Source organism: Orycteropus afer, unplaced genomic scaffold (assembly GCF_000298275.1).
Source record: "Orycteropus afer afer isolate SDZICR_OR568_19922 unplaced genomic scaffold, OryAfe1.0 scaffold00003, whole genome shotgun sequence".
Taxonomy (NCBI): Eukaryota; Metazoa; Chordata; class Mammalia; order Tubulidentata; family Orycteropodidae; genus Orycteropus; species Orycteropus afer.
In genome coordinates, this window is record NW_006921590.1 from 24,554,867 (window position 1) to 24,574,127 (window position 19,261).

The 19,261-nt window shown below is 39.8% G+C and overlaps 1 protein-coding gene across 1 annotated transcript in view; it reads left to right on the forward strand.

The window, feature by feature from the left end:
• COL6A5 (collagen type VI alpha 5 chain) overlaps positions 1-19,261 on the forward strand; it is a 135,925-nt gene that overhangs the window by 69,885 nt on the left and 46,779 nt on the right. The window contains exons 21-27 of the mRNA XM_007936816.2: positions 9,047-9,082; positions 10,077-10,139; positions 11,704-11,766; positions 12,799-12,861; positions 15,981-16,043; positions 17,536-17,586; positions 17,714-17,749. Of these exons, the coding sequence (XP_007935007.2) occupies positions 9,047-9,082; positions 10,077-10,139; positions 11,704-11,766; positions 12,799-12,861; positions 15,981-16,043; positions 17,536-17,586; positions 17,714-17,749 (375 nt within the window). The remainder of the gene's footprint in view (positions 1-9,046; positions 9,083-10,076; positions 10,140-11,703; positions 11,767-12,798; positions 12,862-15,980; positions 16,044-17,535; positions 17,587-17,713; positions 17,750-19,261) is intronic.

Genomic DNA, 19,261 nt, shown 5'->3' on the forward strand with positions numbered 1-19,261 from the left:
TGGAGAGGGATGTCATGCTTGGTAGGGTGGAGGGTCAACGAAAGAGGGGGAGGCCTTCAACGAGATGGATTGACACAGTGGCTGCAATGATGGGCTCAAGTATAGCAGGGATTGTGGGGCTGGCGCAGGATCGGGCAGTGTTTCGTTCTGCTGTGCATGGGGGTCACTATGAGTCGGAAATGACTTGACGGCACTTAACAACAACAACAATGGTACAATGACAGACATGTAGACCAATGGAATACAATTGAGAACCCAGAAATAGATCCATCGACCTATAGTCAGCTGATTTTTGACAAAGGGCCTGAATCCATTAAATGAGGAAAAGAATGTTTGTTTAATAAGAGGTGCTGACAAAACTGGATATCCATTTGCAGAAAAATGAAACAAGATCTGTACCTCATACCACACACAAAAACTAACTGCAGATGGATCAAAGATTTAAATGTGAAACCTGAAACTATAGAGTTCCTCAAGGAAAAACTAGGGGCAAATTATCTACTTCCGTAGTGATGCTGCCTTGAAAACCCAAGGAGAAGTCACTATGAGTCAGGTCCGACTCGATGGCACATAACAACAATAACAATATATGGCATAAATAGGTTATCAAGTGTAACTCAAAATGCACAAACAGCAGAAGAGAAACTAGATGAATAGGACCTTCTAAAAATTAAATTTTTATGTGCTTCTAAAGGCTTCTCCAAAATAGTCAAAGACAACCTACAGATTGGGAAAAATTTATTGGCAATGACATATCTGACAAGGGACTTATCTCTAGAATTTATAGAAAACTCCAACACCTCATCAACAAAAAGATAAATAATCCAATTAAAAATGGGCAGAAGACATGAATAGACACTTCACCAAAGAGAATATTCAGGCAGTCAACAAACATATGAAGAAATGCTCACAATCATTAGCTATTAGAGAAATGCAAATCAAAACAATGAGATACCGTCTTGCTCCAGCACTAGCAGCAAAGTTCAACAAGACAGAAGAAAACAACAAATGCTGACGAGGATGCGGAGAGATTGGGACTTACCTACACTGCTGGTGGGACTGTCAAATTGTTCAACCACTGAGGAAAGCAGTATATGGTGATTCCTTCAAAAGTTGAAATAGAAATATCATTTGACCCAGCCATTCCATTACTAGGTATATATCCTAAAGAAGTGAGAGCCATGACAAGAACAGATATATGCACACCCATGTTCATCGCAGCACTATTTACAATAGCCAAAAGATGGAAACAACCTAGATGTCCATCAACTGAGGAATGGATAACCAAACTATGGTACATACACACAATGGAATACTATGCAACCCTAAAGAACAACACAGAATCTGCAAAACACTGCATAACATGGATGAACTTGGAGGACATTATGATGAGTGAAATAAGTCAATCATAGAAGGACAAATACTGTATCAGTCTGTTATTGTAAAAGTCAAGGAAAGGTTTAGATATGGAAGGACATTTTCTTTGTTGGTTACCAGGGGTGGGAGGGTAGGGTAGGGAACATTGTTAGACAGGTAGAGATAAGTATTGATTTGGGTGAAGGGAAGGGCAATGTACCAAATGTGAGTGATCAACGTGGTGGCATTGAGGAAGAGGAAGACATAGAGAGGTACATGGGAGGTGCAGAAAACAAAGATGAACCCTTTTGCAGGTACAGTAATGCATTGTCAGTGAAAGCAAACATGGGTATACGGGTGGATGGATAGATGGACAAGCTGAACTATTAGGTATGTCTATGCAGCATGAGTGTACCCAAGACCATGTATGGGGTTGGCAGGCAATGGTTCTACAAGTGTATTTGTATGTTCTGTAAGAATTCCGAGGGGTATAGTAGAGCTGACAAAGGACAAGGTTGTAGTCACTTCTTGGTCTCAGCCAGCTACCTAGAGGGCACAAGTAGTTGAACCTGTGGGCTTGGGACCATAGTCGCAGGGGACATCAAGCTCAATTGACATAACGTACTACACAAAACATTGTTCCACCTCCTACTTTGGTGAGTAGCAACTGATTTTAAAAGCTTGCAAGCAGTCATCTGGATGCAACAATGGGTCTCTCTGCATCCAGAGCAAAGAAGAATGAAGAAAACCAAAGATTCATGGAAACAATTAGTCCTCACAACTAGTACACCATGTGATTCTCAGCCTATATGATTATGACACTGGAAGAACTAGATTGTACCTGGCTACCACTGTCAACCACTTGGAGGGAGGTCTATGTAGGAGATCCTGGATAGAGAGGGAGAACAATGTGGAACAAAACTCAAAATCATTTGGGGAAAAAAAGGGTGTGGACCAGGCTTGCTGGTCTGATAGAGCCTGGTGGAACCACTGAAACTATGGGCCATAGCTGTCCTTCAGGTCTAGAACTGAACCCACACCTGTGGCTTCCAGCCAAACAAAAAACAGGCATATGAGTTGAACTTTTACCTGAGGTAGATACACTCCTTGGAGAGAACAATCGTGGGAGAAAGAAGGGCTGTTTATGCATAGGGAGACAGTTCAAGGAGTAGGAGTGCATGGAGGGATGGACACAAGGAAGAGGTAACTATTGAGAGGAAGTGGGAGGGGAGCTGTTGCATTGGGTAAATTGTAGTCAATATCGTGAGACAATGTGTATGTGAACTGCTGTATGGAAAGTGAATTTGCTCTGTAAACTTTCACCCAAATCACAATTTAAAAAAAAAAAAAAAAAAAAGACCATATGAACTGGGTAAACATATCCTTCTTTTCTCTTCACATGTTGTCAATGAGAAAGAAGAATCACTGAGAAATTCTTTCTTAAATGGCCAAAACATGGACAAACAAGGCCAACCTAGTAGCAATCTGGGAGTTCTAGGGTAACTTTATAGCATCTCATGTTATTTCAGGAGCCCTGATGGCATAGCTTAAGGATGTGGCTGCTAACTGAAAGACTGGTGGTTCAAACTCATCAGCTGCTCTGCAGGGGAAAGATGTAGTGGTCTCCTTCTGTGAAAATTTTAGCCTTGGAAATCCTATGGGGTAGTTCTGTTTTTTCCTATAGGGTTACTATGAGTTGGAATTAACTAAATGGCAGTGGTTTTACCTAATTTGAGTGTGTGTGTGTGTGTGTGTGTGTGTGTGTGTTATCAAGCCTATCACAACATAAAACAGGGCTATTGGGTTCCCCCATCTCTTTAAGGAACAACCAAGAAATCACCTTTCTCTTTGTGTACTACTGAAGTTAGAGTTGATGTTTAGAAAGTGTTTAAAAAAAAAAAAAAAAAAAAAAAGCCTCTAACACATACTTAGCATGGAGGTCATAAAAAGAGAAGAATGATGTCCAAGGTCCTAAACTGGCCCAGTTTTGTTCAAGATGGAATTGAAAGTCCTTGGTTTTCTTCTCTATTACAAATTTGGAATCTTCTCATCATTTTGAAGGCAGTGGCTGATGGCCTTCTCCATGTGAGAGTGTGTGGAAAATGTGCTTTAACTCCTGTTGCCTGTGTTTATCTTGAATCATAATTCTTAAGAGAAAGGATCTGCAATCAGGGGTTAGGCTTCCCAGTGCTTCTGGTAAAATGCTCTGGGATTTTGCCCTCTTCTCTACACAAGATAATTAAAATGCAATCAGAGGAAGTAGTAGAGCAATAAGATGAGCTAAATTGTATAAATTTTCAAGGTAAATATTTATGAATTTTTGTTAGCTTAAGAGAAATGACTTTTAGTTCAAAATAGCTTTGTAACTCTGACATAAATAAAGCACTTTTTTAAAAAAAAAAAGATGCCAGACGTAGAGTAGGGAATTAATACTGAAAACTACTTGATTACTTTTAAATCACCCCAAGACATGAGGCACACAGCCTTCTCCCTGTCTTTATCTACTTCCCTACTGACCTCTTGTTTTGTGATTTCTTTTCTCCTGAATTAAACAAGGCATCATAAAACATCCAGCTTCCCTGCCCTATCTCCACCTTTCTAATGAAGGAAAGAATGTTCTGTGAGTGTCAGGTGGTCTTTAACTAGTTGCCATAGAGTGGACTCCAACTCATGGAGATCCCAAGTGTATTGGCGTGGAACTGTGCCCACAGGGTTTTCAGTGGTTGGTTTTTCAGAAGTAGATTGCCACGTTTTTCTTCCAAGGCACCTCTGGGCAGACTCAAATTGCCAGCTTTTTGGTTAGCAAGCAAGTGCATTAACTGCTTGCACCATTCAGGCCCTTTTCTTTTGCCTACCACACACAGGGAATTAGATAGTAATATTTATGCTTCTATAGCATCGACTTTGAGCCAGTGGTTGTTGTTGTTACGTGCCGCCGAGTCGGACCCGACTCATAGCGACCCCTCCTTGGGTTTCAGAGGCAGTATCACTACGGAAGTAGATTGCCCCATCTTCGTTCCCAAGAGTGGCTGGTGGGTTTGAACCGCCAGCCTTCTGGTTAGCAGTCAAGTGTCTTAGGCACTACGCTACCAGAGCTGATCAAATCACTACCCTAATCAAATCACTTTTAAATATTAATTTATTTACCCCTCATAACAGACCTTATAAATCCAAACCAAATTCACTGCCATCGAGTCAATTCCAACTCATAGTGACCCCTTTTGGGTTTCCGAGGCAGTAAATCTTTACGGAAGTAGATTGCCCAGTCTTCCATCCACGGAGTGGCTGGTGGTTTGAACTACCAGCTTCTGGTTAGCAGTCAAATGCCTTAGGCACTATGCCACCAGAGCTCCTTAACAGACCTATAAGGTAGATATTATTATAATATCCATTTTACAGTTGAGAAAAATCAAAGAACCCCAGGCAACTTGCCCAAAGTCATAATAACTAGCAAGTGGTAGAGCTGAGATTTGAACCTAGACCATCTCACTCCAGAGACTGTCCTCCTAACCACCCTGGCTAAAGTTTATTGTGCTTCTGCTCTGTGCCATGCAGTCTTTAAACAGCAGAGCTGACCTCAAGACTGCCTGACTTCTAAGGACATGTCCCTAATAAGTATGCTATACTGTGTGACACAGAAGAAACATTATTTTATATGCTTTTTAATGGAAACAGAGTTATGATGGCATAGAAACTAACACAGTGCCCTCAGCCTTTGGTTACCATTTCTTCTCCACATCCATACTGGCAAGAGGAATGACTAACTAGTCACATCACAGTACAAACAGCTGACAAGTTCCAATGTGGTTATTTGCTTTTTTTCTTTTTTTTTTTTATTGGATTTATTTATCATTCCTCATCATTTTATAGCTTATTTTCTTTTCCGTTCTTTTTTTTTTAATTGTGATTTGGGTGAAAGTTTACAGAGCAAATTCATTTTCCTTACAACAGTTCGTGCACATTTTGTTTCATGACATTGATTGTAATCCGTGTAATATAACAGCTCTCTTCCCACTTCCTCCTTGTGGTTACTTTTTTCCTGTGTCCTTCTTTCTCATGCATTCCTGCCCTCTGAAGTATGTCCCTGTGCAAATACTGCCCTTCTGCTCTCCCATGATTGAGTGTTCTAAGGAGTGTACCTACCTGGTGTAAATGTCCACCTTTTATGCCTGTCTATTGTTTGGCTGGAAGCCACAGGAGAGAATTCAATTCCAGTCCTGATGGGTGACTGATTGGTCTTGAGGATTTGCCAGTCTCTTTCAAACCAGTAAGCCTGGTCTTTTCCATGATTTTGAGTTTTGTTCCACATTTTTCTCCCACTCTATCCAGGATCTCTTACACTAATCCCTTTCCGAGAGGTTGACAGTAGTAGCTGGGTACGTAGTTCTTCTGGTCTGAGTCATGTAGTCCCTTGGACTAATTGTTCCCATGTGTCTTTGGTTTTCTTCATTCTTCTTTGCTCTGGATGAAGAGAGACCCATTGTTGCATCTTAGATGGCTGCCTGTAGGCGTCTAAGACCCCAGTCACTACTCACCAAAGTAGGATATAGAGCAATGTTTTTATGTAGTATGTCATGCCATTTGAGCTTGATGTCAATGATATTTGCATTTTAAATGCAAAGAGTATCTAAAATAAAGAGGCAGAACCTCATTGGAAGAATTCTAATCATCAGGCAACCTAACCAGTTGCTGAGAAGTGAATTCCCGTTAATGGTGAATTCACATTTGTCAGAGTAGATTGTGTTTTATAGGGTTTTCAATGGCTAATTTTTCAGAATTATATTTCCAGGCCTTTCTTCTGAGGTACTTCTGGGTAAATTGAACCCTTGAACCTCCAGCCTTTTTTTTTTTTTTAACTTTTTATTGTGATATGAGTGAAAGTTTACAGAGCATATTTGTTTTCTATTCAACAATTCATACATATTTTATTTAGCGACATTGATTGCAGTCTCCACAATGTAACAGCACTCTTCCCACTTCCTCTATATGTTTACTATTTCCATTTATCCTTCTTTCCTGTCCTTTCCTGCCTTCTGAACTCCATCCTTGGGCAAATGCTGAGCTTTTGATCTTATTTGGTTTATTCTAAGGTGTCCTAACCTTCTTTGTGTTATTGTTCACATTAAAAGCATGTCTATTGTTGACTAAGGAGCTCTGGTGATGTAGTGGGTAAGGCGTTTGGAAGCTAACCACAAGATCAGTGGTTCAAACCCATCAGCTGCTCCATGGGAGGAAGATGGGGCAATCTACCTCCATAAAGATTTGTAGCCTTGGAAATCCAATGGGGGTCAACATGGGTCGTAATCAACTGAATAGCAATGGGTTTGGTTTTGGTTTGGTATTGTTTGACTAAAAGTTGAACCACAGGGGTGAGTTAATTTCCAGGCTTGAATAGTGTGTAAGGGCTATAGTCTTAGGGGTTTCATCAATCTCTACCTGACCAGTAAGCCTGGTCTTTTTTATGATTTTGAATTTTGTTACACATTTTTCTGCAACTCTATCCAGGACCTCCTATTGTGATCCCTTTCATAGGGGTTAGTATTACCTGGCACCACCTTGTTTTTCTGATCTCATGGTTGTGGAGGCTGGGGTTTATATGGTCCATTAGTCCTTTGGACTAATTGTTTCCATGTGTCTTTGATTTTCTTCACTTTTCTTTGCTTAAGATGGGGAGAGACCAATAGCTGGATCTTACATGGCCATTTCCGAGCTTTTAAGAACCCAGTTGCAACTCATCAAAGTAGGATGTAGAACATTGTGTTTGTGGAGTATGTCATGCCAATTGACCTTGATGCCCTTTAAGACTGTAGTCCTGAGCCCCTGGACCCAGCAACTCATTCCTTCAAGGTATTGGTTATGGCTAAGAAGTTTTCATAACTTTGTCCCTATATGCTCTATATATTTGCAATGTATGTAAATATATATGTAGAAATAGCCTCTGTCAAGCCAATATATATTCATGGGTGTAGTCCCACTCACTTTCTTGTACCTATTCAGCTTATATGTCAATCTAGGTACCCACTCGTGTGTCTATTACCAAGACAAGTAATTATTGTCATTACTGTTATTGCAGAATTGTATATGTAATAGTAGTTAGCTCTATTGCCTTTAACTCTCATGTTCCTCCTAGGGTCTTCCTCTGCCTTGATGATTTTGTGCTGGCCTCCCTCTTGTATATTTCCTTTCCCTTTGCCTATGTTAATACATGTCTACCCTCTTGTTAGTGATTTACCCTTACTTCCTCTACTACTTTTGGTAACCTTAAAAGAATGTTTCTTTCTACATGTAAACCTTTTGTTGACTCTTCATAGTAGTGGTCTCATACAGTATTTACTCTTCTGTGATTGATTTATTTCACTCAGCATAATGTCCTCCAGGTTCATCCATGTTATGAAATGTTTTGCAGATTCATTGTTATCCTTTAAAATAACTTAGTATTCCATCGTGTGTATTATACCATAGTTTGTTTATCCATTCAGGCATCCATTGATGGACATTTAGGTTTTTCCATCTTTTTGCGATTGTGAATAGTGCTGTGATGAACATGAGTGTGCATATGTGCCATGGCTCTTATTTCTATAGGTTATATACCTAGTAGTGAACTTCCAAACTTTTTGGTTAGCAGCCAAACACATTAGCCGTTTGCACCACTCAGGAACTCCTCCGCAAACCTAGGGGAGGTAATATTCTGCAGTTAGTTTGTTCTGAGAAACTGCAGAATGTGAACCACTGAAAGAAAGCAGCATTTATTAAATGACAATATCCATGGTGACTTTCTGAATGAGTGAATTGAACAAATAAAATTTTGAAAAGTATTCATTTAATACCTAAAATGATCCTAGTTGTCTATCCCAATGCAAAGTGAATTGATGAGCTGAGACATTATATGACTTTTTCAAAGCAGAGGGTTTGCTAGGGAGTGGGGGAGTAGGAGAGAAGATTTTAGTGTTGCTGTTTAGGGAAAAAGAAATGAAGGTCTGGGGGCTGCATCATTTTCCTGTTTAGCTACCCTCTGGAAAGAAGAGGGTGTGGCAAAGACAGCCACTAGATGGAGAGCCTGAGCTAGGAAATGTGAATCGTTTCTAGACAGGTACAGGCAGATTTCAGCTTCAGGGATCAGCCTAACTTGTCCCACATGAACCTCGGGGCACTTGGACCATGTTGATCACACTCCAGCAGCCATCTCTTCCCTGTAGAATTCCACTGAGACAAACCCCAGTGGGCCTATCTGAAGCACTGTCTCTAACAATGTTTTACTCTCACCAATGAAGCGAGTCAGAGGGCAAGGACACAGAGAGATGAGTATGGCACAGCTCCTTCTCACAGGATGCCTCTGATTTAAAAGTTCTTTTGTGGGATTTACCAGAGACGGAAAGATAGAAGACAGGCGCTTCAAGTTGATTTGATTCTCCAAACAGCCTCCCAGATAATTGTCAAGAGGTTTTCAGACTGGAGCTGGGTGGGTAATGACTTTTAGATTGGTTAGCAATCAATCCCCCAAATGTTAGGCTGTAATTAAGTGCCCAGTGTATAAATTCATCTATGGAAAGTGCCTCAGGGAAGCCATTTCTGTGAGCTGCTCATTACTCATGTCAATCAGAGATGTAGAGAACAAGAAATGCTGGTTTGTCTCTAAGGGACCCCTCCATGCAAAACCCCGCACACTAACACATCATCTTTTCTTTTCCAGGGAAGAGAAGGCCAAAGGGGGCTCCCAGGTGTCCCGGTAAGATTCTTTACTTTGTGTTCCCTGTGGTGGATGGGAATGAGATGAGATTCCCCACAGGCAAATGGTGATGGTAATGAATGAGTATTTAGAAAGGATGTTGTAGAAAGCACTGAGCACTGGGCGTGGTCCTCATCAAGAATGGGAAACACAAGTACCCATCAGTTCAGCTGCCCAGGAACAAGACAGGCTTGGCCTAAGGCAAAACAGGTATCTTTGTAGTAAACAGAACTTGTGAATTTAACTACTTCTCCTACACATTTGGAATCCATGGCAAGAGACCGAAATTCTTCATTAGAATAATGAACAAACAAAATGAAAAGCAAGCAAGCAAGCAAGGGCTCATTCCTTCAGACAGTAAGAAAGAGTAAAGTAGGAGTAACTTTGAGGCTAAGAACCGTGAGTACTGTATAGTTTCCTGGTACTGTTTTATGACATATAAATATCACAGAAATATCACAAGCAGGTGGCTTTAAAGAATAGAAGTTTATTCTCTCACAGTTCAGGAGGCTGTTGTTGTTGTTATGGGCTGCCTAGTCGGACCTGACTCATAGCGACCCTTCCTTGGGTTTCCGAGGAGGTATCACTATGGAAGTAGATTGCCCAACTTTCCTTCCGAGGAGTGGCTAGAAGTCCAAATTCAAGGTACCCACTCTAGGGGGCTGGCTCTGGGGGAAGATCCTTGTCTCAGCTTACATAGCTTGCAACATTCCTTGGTTCCTTGGAGATCTTCAGGTGGCTCTACCCACCCCATCCCCATGTCCCCCACCCCATCTCTGTTCGGTTTAGGACATACCCTGCAGTGACATGGCCTCATTGACATAATAGAGAAACCCTGATTCCTAGACAGGATTCTTTCCCCAGGTATATGAGTCAGAACTCCATTATATATTTTTGGGGGGACAGAATTCAATTCATAATAGATACTACAGAGAGAAAATCTACATGGAAATAATATGGAGAAAATTTAACACTGAAAACTCTCATTCATCAGGGGCAGCCAGGAAATTCTGGACTTAAAGGTGCACCAGGAAATGAAGGATTACAAGGAGCACAGGTGTGTTAGAATATTTGATAAGTATTGATGAACAATGCTGAATTATCCTGATGGAAAGAAGGCAGAAGTTCCATATTTAAAAAAAATAAATAAATAACGAGAAATTTTTAATCTGCCTCCTCTCCACATATTTCTGGAATTTCCTTCTGTGAATGTGTGAGTTTGCTTCATCAAACCTGCTCCCATACTTGCAGCTCACTGATGACCCTTTTGTAAAGGAAAGATCTACTCTTGTGTTCAACTGATATTGTGTCTGCATAGTAGTAATAATGAAATATTATACCTTGATACTGTATTAATGTTATATAATATTATGTTAACCGATATCAGGATCATCATACTGGTTTTTGTTAACTGAGGTCTGGAGCACAGAAGCCCATGAAGGAAAGTTAGTTTGGAGTTGGAAACTTATTCAACTCATCTATAGCTTAATCCATAGGGAGTAACAGTATACCTGGAATATTCCAGATTGGACTTTATATGAACCATTCACATTTGGTCGTGGTCATATCTATAGTTAAATGGACATCAGAAGTCAAGGATTCTCTGCCTTCTTCTCTTCTCTCTTCCATGCCAGAAAGATGCCAGGGCCATGCCTAGACAATGGCTTTGTAACACATGGGTATTTAGTGACCAGACATTATGAAAGCCATTTTAAGCCTGAATTTGTCTGGAAAGTCTTGTGCTGATATGCCTATTCCAAGGCTTTCCCAGGAGTTTGTTTTTCTTCTAGAAAGTTCCAGATGATTACTATTAAACTGGGATTTGGGATTCTCCTGAGTGGTTGTGGGGTCCCTGAACCAAGCTGTCAGCTAGCAGTACCCAAGGGACCAGCCTGAATCCATCCTCAGGCATTCAGGCAGGATGACAAGATACTCCATGGCCCCTTGAACCTAAGAGCCATGAGTTACACAAAATAAGAGCTATGTTCTACGTAGGCAATTAGCCCAGGCAGTCCATTGGCTCCAGCCGTCATTTGTGGGGGGCAACCAGAACCTATTTCACACCTGGTGCTTTAGTGGTGAGAAACCTTACTAAGACATTTAGTTTCTCCTTCTATGTAAGAAAACCATCTGAGAACTATGAATTTGAAGGTAAATATGGTGGAAAATATGCTTTGATTTCACCAATAATGCTCTGATACTAATAGTCCTTTGTCCTAACACGAGAAAACATTGCTCTCTACTTTATATATTGATAAGCCCTGTCAAGAACTCTATCTGACTCTTGTTTATGTCTCACTTCCTTTGTCTATAGGCTATCTTCTTCCCTTTAGTTTTCCTTTGTCATTTCTCCCTGTAGGAGAGATATGAAGTCATATATCCAGGTAGGGAATTCCTTAATAAGATCTGTACCACTGAGTCAGATCTGCTTCCAATTCCTCTGCTAAAATATGCTTAATCTCACCGGTTAAAGTTTGTTTTCAGCCTTTTAACAGTTAAGCAAGAGGCTATTTGAGGAATCAGAGTGTTGCTTTTCCATGGGGATGTTTCAAAGCACTAACCAAGAAAGGAGGTTTTTCATTGACACCTGATAGCGAATGTTTCTTTTGTTACCACCACAGGGGCTAGATGGAATTCCTGGCAGGAAAGGAGAAAAGGGAAGCCAGGGGCATAAAGGACCACAGGTGAGTGACTCAGAGACATTAAGGTAAATAGCTCCCAACCTTTGTTTGCTTCTTACTTCAAAAACATCTTCATATACTGTTTATTTTATGTTATCCACATATAGATTGTTTCATTTTGAATTAACTGGGGGCCAGTTTTAGCCCACCTCACAGTCTTGGCATATAGCTTGGAGACCTTTCTTTCTCCTTCACTTGGGTTTTACTCAGAAATGCAGACTAATTTCATCAGTCTAAGAAGAAAAAAGGCATTTGGAGTAATACTGATACTGCTAAATAATTAACATTTCCTCCCAAACCTGATATATTATTCTGGTTTTTCATAACTTTTAAACATTATTTGTACCATTCGTATCTCCATTGATTGTAGATGTTTGAAAGTGATTCTGCCAATATCCCTTGCTATCCAAATCGAATTGATTCTTAAATTCACATGTCAAATTAGCCGTCTGAATCTATTTGTTTCCTGATTTTCTGATAATGAGTGATGAGAATTTGGATAATGAGGGATTTGAATAAAAAAATTCTTAATCTATTCTGTTCTTCAGCTTGGATGGCAAGAGTTCAGAGAGCAAGGAATACCTGCATTTGCTCAGTTCTCTTCCTTGCATGTTTGTGAGAGACACTATTGCCCATTTTGAGATGGAGAAATTGAAATGTATTCTACATCTCATTATGCATGCACACATGGCACAGTGGACAGAGGTGGCAGAAGGCAGCAAGTGTGTTGTTCTAACAAAATCAGTACATCATGACGAATTTCTCATGCTTAGGAATAAAATGTGCTGAGGAAAGGGCACCTTTTCTGTTTCTTACTAAGTGATGTCCATGCAGCTCAAGATTGGTGTCTTTTAACTGGAACTTATCCTGAGTAGCAGTTTTAGGCCATATGTCTCTCTCTCCTGGATGGCTGGTTTCCTTGTAAGGAGGCATCAAGGAGTTGTTGGAACTGCTATGAAGAAAAATGAAAAACTTTTAATAGGCTTTCTAAGAATTGCTGCAGCTCCAACATTTATGTCTCCCATTTCCTTTCAGGGCTCTCCAGGACCAATAGGACCCGAAGGGAGCATTGGAAGGCCTGGACTTTTGGGCAAAAAAGTAAGTGTTATTTCTAACTATTTCCCTGACATAATCTTTAAAGCAAAAATATCCTATGAAGTCTTCTTAAAACCAAACAATAGTTTAGCTTAACTAGTAAAAAAAAAAAAAAAAAAAGTCTGCCTTGAGCATTCTGCTGTTTTAAGAACTATCAATACAGGATCAAATTGACAAAAACAACCCAAAAGATAGGAATCTTAGGGGGCAGTGAGTTTATGTTAATGAAAGAGGAAAGCCCAGAAAATGAGAGTGAGAATGGTTGCACAACTCAAAGAACAGTATTAATGCCACTGAATTACATGTGTGGAAACTGGTGAATTGGTGTATGTATATTTTATATATTCTGTATATTCTCAACAACCGTAACAAAATAAATACAATTTTAAAGTAAATCAATTAAATACAATACTGAGAGCAAAATATCTCTATTCTCTTCCAGATTTTTATGTTAGTTCCTCACATGATTGAATCCAGTCACTATCAATAGGCTACCAGCATTCTACTAATATGTTCTCTTCCTTCATTGAGCACAAACTTTCTAATTGTTCATTTTCTCCATGAAACTGCCCCTACTTCATGAGAAGAGACAGAGTAATCTCACCCATCATGAAACAACCTGAAAAGCTTTTCAAATCCCTGATTTTCTGAATGCATGGATGTACTCAGTGGCAGAGGGGTTGCAGAACCCAGATCTTCTTTTTACAGATGCAATTCTCTGTCTAACCCCACCTGCCACCATGGAGGTGCCTCTTACAGAGATTGTCAGAGAGCAAATCATTGGCCTAGCCAGGATCTCACTCCCCTGCTTAAAACTTTTCTGTATCTCCCCTACCCACCCAGAGCCAACTTCATTTGCCTGTGATATAGAACACTGAGCTTAGAAGGACCCTCTGCCTAGTTTAATGCTCTGCTGTTACCTTCTTAGAATTTTTAATAATTTTTGAACAAGGTACCTCACATTATCATTTTGCATTGCTCCCACAAATTATGTAGCCAGTATTGCCTTCCCCATTGCTCTCAAGAAAGTCTCCAAACTTCAAAGTAGCTTACAAGGCCTTTGCAATTTGACTCTGTTAAATTCTATGGCTTCATAGCCTGTGCAAGAGCTCTGGTGGTATAATGCCTAAGGCATTTGACTGCTAACCAGAAGGCTGGCGGGTCAAACGCACCAGCCACTCCTCGGAAGGAAGGTTGGGCAATCTACTTCCATAGTGATATCACCTTGGAAACCCAAGGAAGGGTCGCTATGAGTCGGGGCTGACTCGATGGCACATAACAAGAAATGCATCTTCTGTCCTCCATGCCTTGCTGCCAGTTCCTCCTGTATATTGAAGTTTTCTCAGTTCCTAGAGCACACCTGCCCTGACTTCTCACCAAGCATTTCCTCTACCTGGCTCATACTCACCCTTCCTTGCCTTTCCCTAGCCCACAAAACTTATCTTTCAACCCTCAGCTTCCTTGGTCATTGCCTTCAGGCAGCTTCTGGCACACCAAATCTAATTTAGGTATCCCATCTCTTTGCTGATGTCAGATGGATCTTGGCTGAAAGCAAAGAATACCAGAAAGATGTTTATTTGTATTTTATTGACTATGCAAAAGCATTTGATTGTGTGGGTCATAACAAATCATGGATAACATTGAGAAGAATGAGAATTCCAGAACACTTAATTGTACTCATGAGGAACCTGTTACATAAACCAGGAGGCTGTCATTCAAACAGAACAAGAGGGTACTGCATTGTTTAAAATCAGGAAGGGAATGTGTCAGGGTTGTATCCTTTCACCATACTTATTCAATCTGTATGCTGAGCAAACAATCCAAGAAGCTGGACTCTATGAAGAGGAATGTGGCATCAGGATTGGAAGAAGACTCATTAACAACCTGCAATACGCAAATGACATGATTTTGCCTGCTGAAAGTGAGGATGACTTGAAGCACTTACTGATGAAGATTGAAGACTACAGTCCGCAGTATGGATTACACCTCAATCTAAAGAAAACAAAAATTTTCACAACTGGACCAATAAGCAGCATCACAATAAATGGAAAAAAGATTGAAGTTGTCAAAGACTTCATATTACTTGGTTCTAAAATCAACACCAGTGGAAGCAGCAATCAAGACATCAGACAATGTATTGCATTAGGCAAATCACTGCAAAAGACCTCTTTCAAGTACTGAAGAGCAAAGATGTCTGATGTCTCCTTGAGGACTAAGATGCACCTAACCCAAGCCATGCTATTTTCATCGCCACTTATGCATGTGAGAGCTGGACAATGAATAAGGAAGACTGAAGAAGAGTTGATGCTTTTGAGTTGTGGTGTTGGCAAAGACTGCTGAAAGAACTAATAAATCTGTCCTGGAGGAAGTGCAGCCTGAATGCTCCTTGAAAGCAAGAATGGTCAGACTTCATCTCAGCTACTTTGATCATGTTGTCAGAAGGAACCATTCTCTGGAGAAGGATATCATGCTTGGTAAAGTGGAGGGTCAATGAAAAAGGGGAAGGCCCTCAACAAGATGGATGGACACAGTGCCTACAATGATGGGCTCAGGTATAGCAAAGATTGTGAGGCTGGCACAGGACCAGGCAGTGTTTCATTCTGCTGTGCATAGGGTCACTATGAGTCAGAGACAACTCAATGGCACCTAACAACAACAGCAACATCTCTTTGCTCTCATAGCAGCACAAACTTCATCACACAATATAATAATTGCTTGTCTAATTATCTCTCTTATCAATCCGATTACACTTGATAAGGGTAGGACCACATCTATCATGTTTAATGCTGTTCTTTTCCAGGACAATCAATAATTTTACATGGGCAAATAAATGAGCAAATGAATCAACTTCCCCTAAAGTAAATTTCCTACCTTTTGCCTTCCTCTTTGGTCCTTGTATAACAACAGGAAAATGGTACTTGAGTCTACCCTTGTGTTAAGCTAGCGATGTTGCTTGCTCACCTTTGGGAAGATCATTATTTCTCCTCTTCAGGCCCTCTCCTTACTGAGCACTAACCTTTCGCTGCCAACCCATGTCTCCTCATCTAGCGGACAGAACTTCTTATGGTGAGGAGCAGGCCTTGATTTTACTGATCTGAAGCTCTTCTTCTCTCACTTATTAGGGAGAACCTGGAGCTCTTGGAGACCCAGGGCCAATGGGACAAAGTGGACAGAGAGGAAAACAGGTATGAAGTTTGGGGACCTTTACCCTTTCCCAGATGCAAGTTCTGGGGTAAAGAAAAGGGTATTGATACTATTAACTTAAACATCTGGGATATTGAAGGCACTTCTCTTATGTCACAGCAGTCATTCTATAGCTGGGCTGTCAAAGTGAGAAAGAGTGGTGTGGGGGAGGAAGGATGGATACAGAGAGGATAGTGGATGAATCAGAATAGAGCATTTCAATATTGCAACATCAGTATGGTCATATAGATGCATGTCAGTTGATAAACAGCACCACCCATTTTTTTTCCCTACTTGTGAGGCTCCATGGTAGCAACAAAAACTGGGAAATAGGGCCAAGAAGGGATCATTTCTATTTTAGGCCTGAATTCTGTTCTAGAGGCTTTGACTGTACCATAATCTCAGCCCAGGGAGCAGTCTAGTTAAGGACAATTTTTTAATTCTTTTAAAAATATTATTTTTCTTATAGAATTTATGCATAGATATTGTAGAAAATTTACCAAACACAAAAAAAGAAGTGAAAGGGAAAGAAAAGAAAAATATACCCATAATCCCACCATTTTTAGATCTTCATCATTTACATCCTGAAGATATCAGAAATAAGATCATTGCAATATACTCTAGTTTTCTCTCTCAACAATGCATCATGAACATATTTCCATGTAATTATTTTTTTACTTAGTCTCAATTTAAATAATTTCAAATTATTCTACTGAATATAAGTACCTTAGTTTACTTGACCAGTCTCTTACTATTGAACATTATATTTGTTTCCAGTTTTCCATTGTCATAAACAGAACAGCAGTGAATATCCTTATACCTAACTAAATTTTGGGCAAAACAATAATTAATTTCTACATAGAAATTTCTAGAAGTAGCATAGCTGGGTCAAAGAATATGTAATATTTAATTAAGGCTTTTTACCCCTGTTGTAATGTGCCTTTAGGAATATTCATATAAAAAAATAAAACGGTCATGCATCATGCAAGAGAGTGCTTGTTAGGACAACCATACCAACAATGAGTATGATCACCTTTTTTTTTTTTTCTTCATGTTTTCCAATTTTAATGTCCAGAAAAAAAAAAAGTACCTCGTTACAATTTCAAATTGCATTTCTTTGATTACTAGTGAGGATGAGCATTTTTCCATGTCTTTCATCATTTGTAATTATTATTTTAGATCCTTCACACATGCCTTTTGGACAAACTCTTAATTTCCCACTGATGCCATGAGTCCTGAAGGACCATCCCTCTGATTCCTATAATGGTGCAGAGTGGAGCTGAAAAAGAGGTATAGGGAATCCTACCAGAAAGGGAGGAAAACTCAGCAAAATCCAGCAACACTCATGTTCCCAGGGTTCAGGGTCACTGATTAAGCCCCCTCCATCTTGAAGGCTTCTCTCCAATGCTTCTCTCTTGGCACCATAATCTTCCCAGTACAGACTACAATTAATTCTCAGTTTTGTGGAATTGAAATTAACTGGTGTGTTCACAGGGAGATTATGGCATCCCAGGCTATGGTCAGATGGGACGAAAAGGAGTAAAGGTAAGTATGGGAAAAAATTATTACTTTTAATTGATGAGCTATATCTAAATAATACCAGGAGATATGAGCATACTGTGGAAGAGGTGTGCTGATTGGTTTAATTTATCTTTTCTGCTGCAAATTATAGGGCCCACGAGGATTCCCTGGAGATATGGGGCAGAAGGTACTGTGCACATGACTTTCTTTTGAAATGACCATAGCATTAACCTTCTATTTGAGAATTGAAATAAGCCTTTAGAGCCAAAAAAAAAGTAGGTGAGGTTTTTTTTCCTGGGGTTTTATGAAGAAAAAATTATACTGAATTCCTGTGAATTTTAAATCATTAAATATTGTCCTGTCTTTCATTGCCTCACGCTCAGTGTCTTGAAAGCCATCATTTCACATATTTTGCTCATTGTTTGGTTTTTCAGGTGGGGGGGTAAATCCAGTCCCTGTTATTTCATCTTGGCCAGAAGAAGAAGTGCAATCACACTTAAATCAATGCAGTAGAAATGTTAAAAGAGAGAAGAAATTCTGAAATAGTGTTCTCATTCTGAAATAATGAGCTATGAGCTATATAGGGATATAACATTTTAAAAAACAGATCATGCTTATTTGTGGGACCAAATTGCTTGGGGTTTTAGATGCAGTTTTTTTTTTATCATGGTTTATGTTTTTCTTTGATGGTCTTATTGTTGAAATTGTGTGATTTTGTCCTAGATCAGGCCCTCCTAACCATTTGCCAGGGCTATAGCAATTGCCTCCAACTGCTCCGCATTCTAATCTCAGAATCAACTTCAAACCCTTTGCATGACCTAGAACACCTTCCACAGCATGGCTATTACTTGTTATCATTTCCCTTGCCTCTTCTCCCTTGCAGTCGCACTTTGTACTCTAATAAGATCAAAATGTATTTCTGTGCTCACAGTATATTTCTGTTTAATACCTCTGGGCCTTGGCTCATGAAATTTTCTCTAGCTGGATAACTACCTTCCTCTTTCCCACCTTTTCTTACTAACTCCTACTCATTCTTCTAGTCTCAGCTCAGTATTCATCTCTCCCAAGAAACATACCCTGCATCCTCAGATAAGACTGAGTGCTCTTGCCCTTATCTCCTGTGTCACTTACCACCAAATACTTCACTGATCTCTCCACTATACTGTGAGAGCCTTGGAAATATATCCTCACTATCCATCCTTATTCTTGTCTAATTTTGAGCATAGTGCCCAACTCAATAGACAGTTGTTGAGCAGAACTCATTGGGTGATACAGCTCTGACACTATATGGTTCATTCAATTTGGGTCACTAAATAAGACGTGACAAAGAGAACATCCTAAGTTTAAGAATCATTAAAAATGCTCATCCCCTCATGGGGACATTAAAAAAAGATTCTTTACATAATTAATATTTTTGGTTAAACAATGAATGAATGAATGAGTTGCAGAGATGATGGTAGAGCATATTATATTAATTCATTCATCTATTTATCCAACAAACATTATTGTGTGCATACTATGAGCAAGGCACTACAGATCCAAAAAGTAATAAGACATTTATGCCCTCAAAAAGTAAATCATCTAGCAGAGATACTCTCTGTCTAAATGGATGATATTCCTGCTTCTGCTCTTTACGAATAAGATCGTCATCTTTTTTAAAGACCACTGATGATGAAGTATTCAGTTTGTGAAGGAGTCA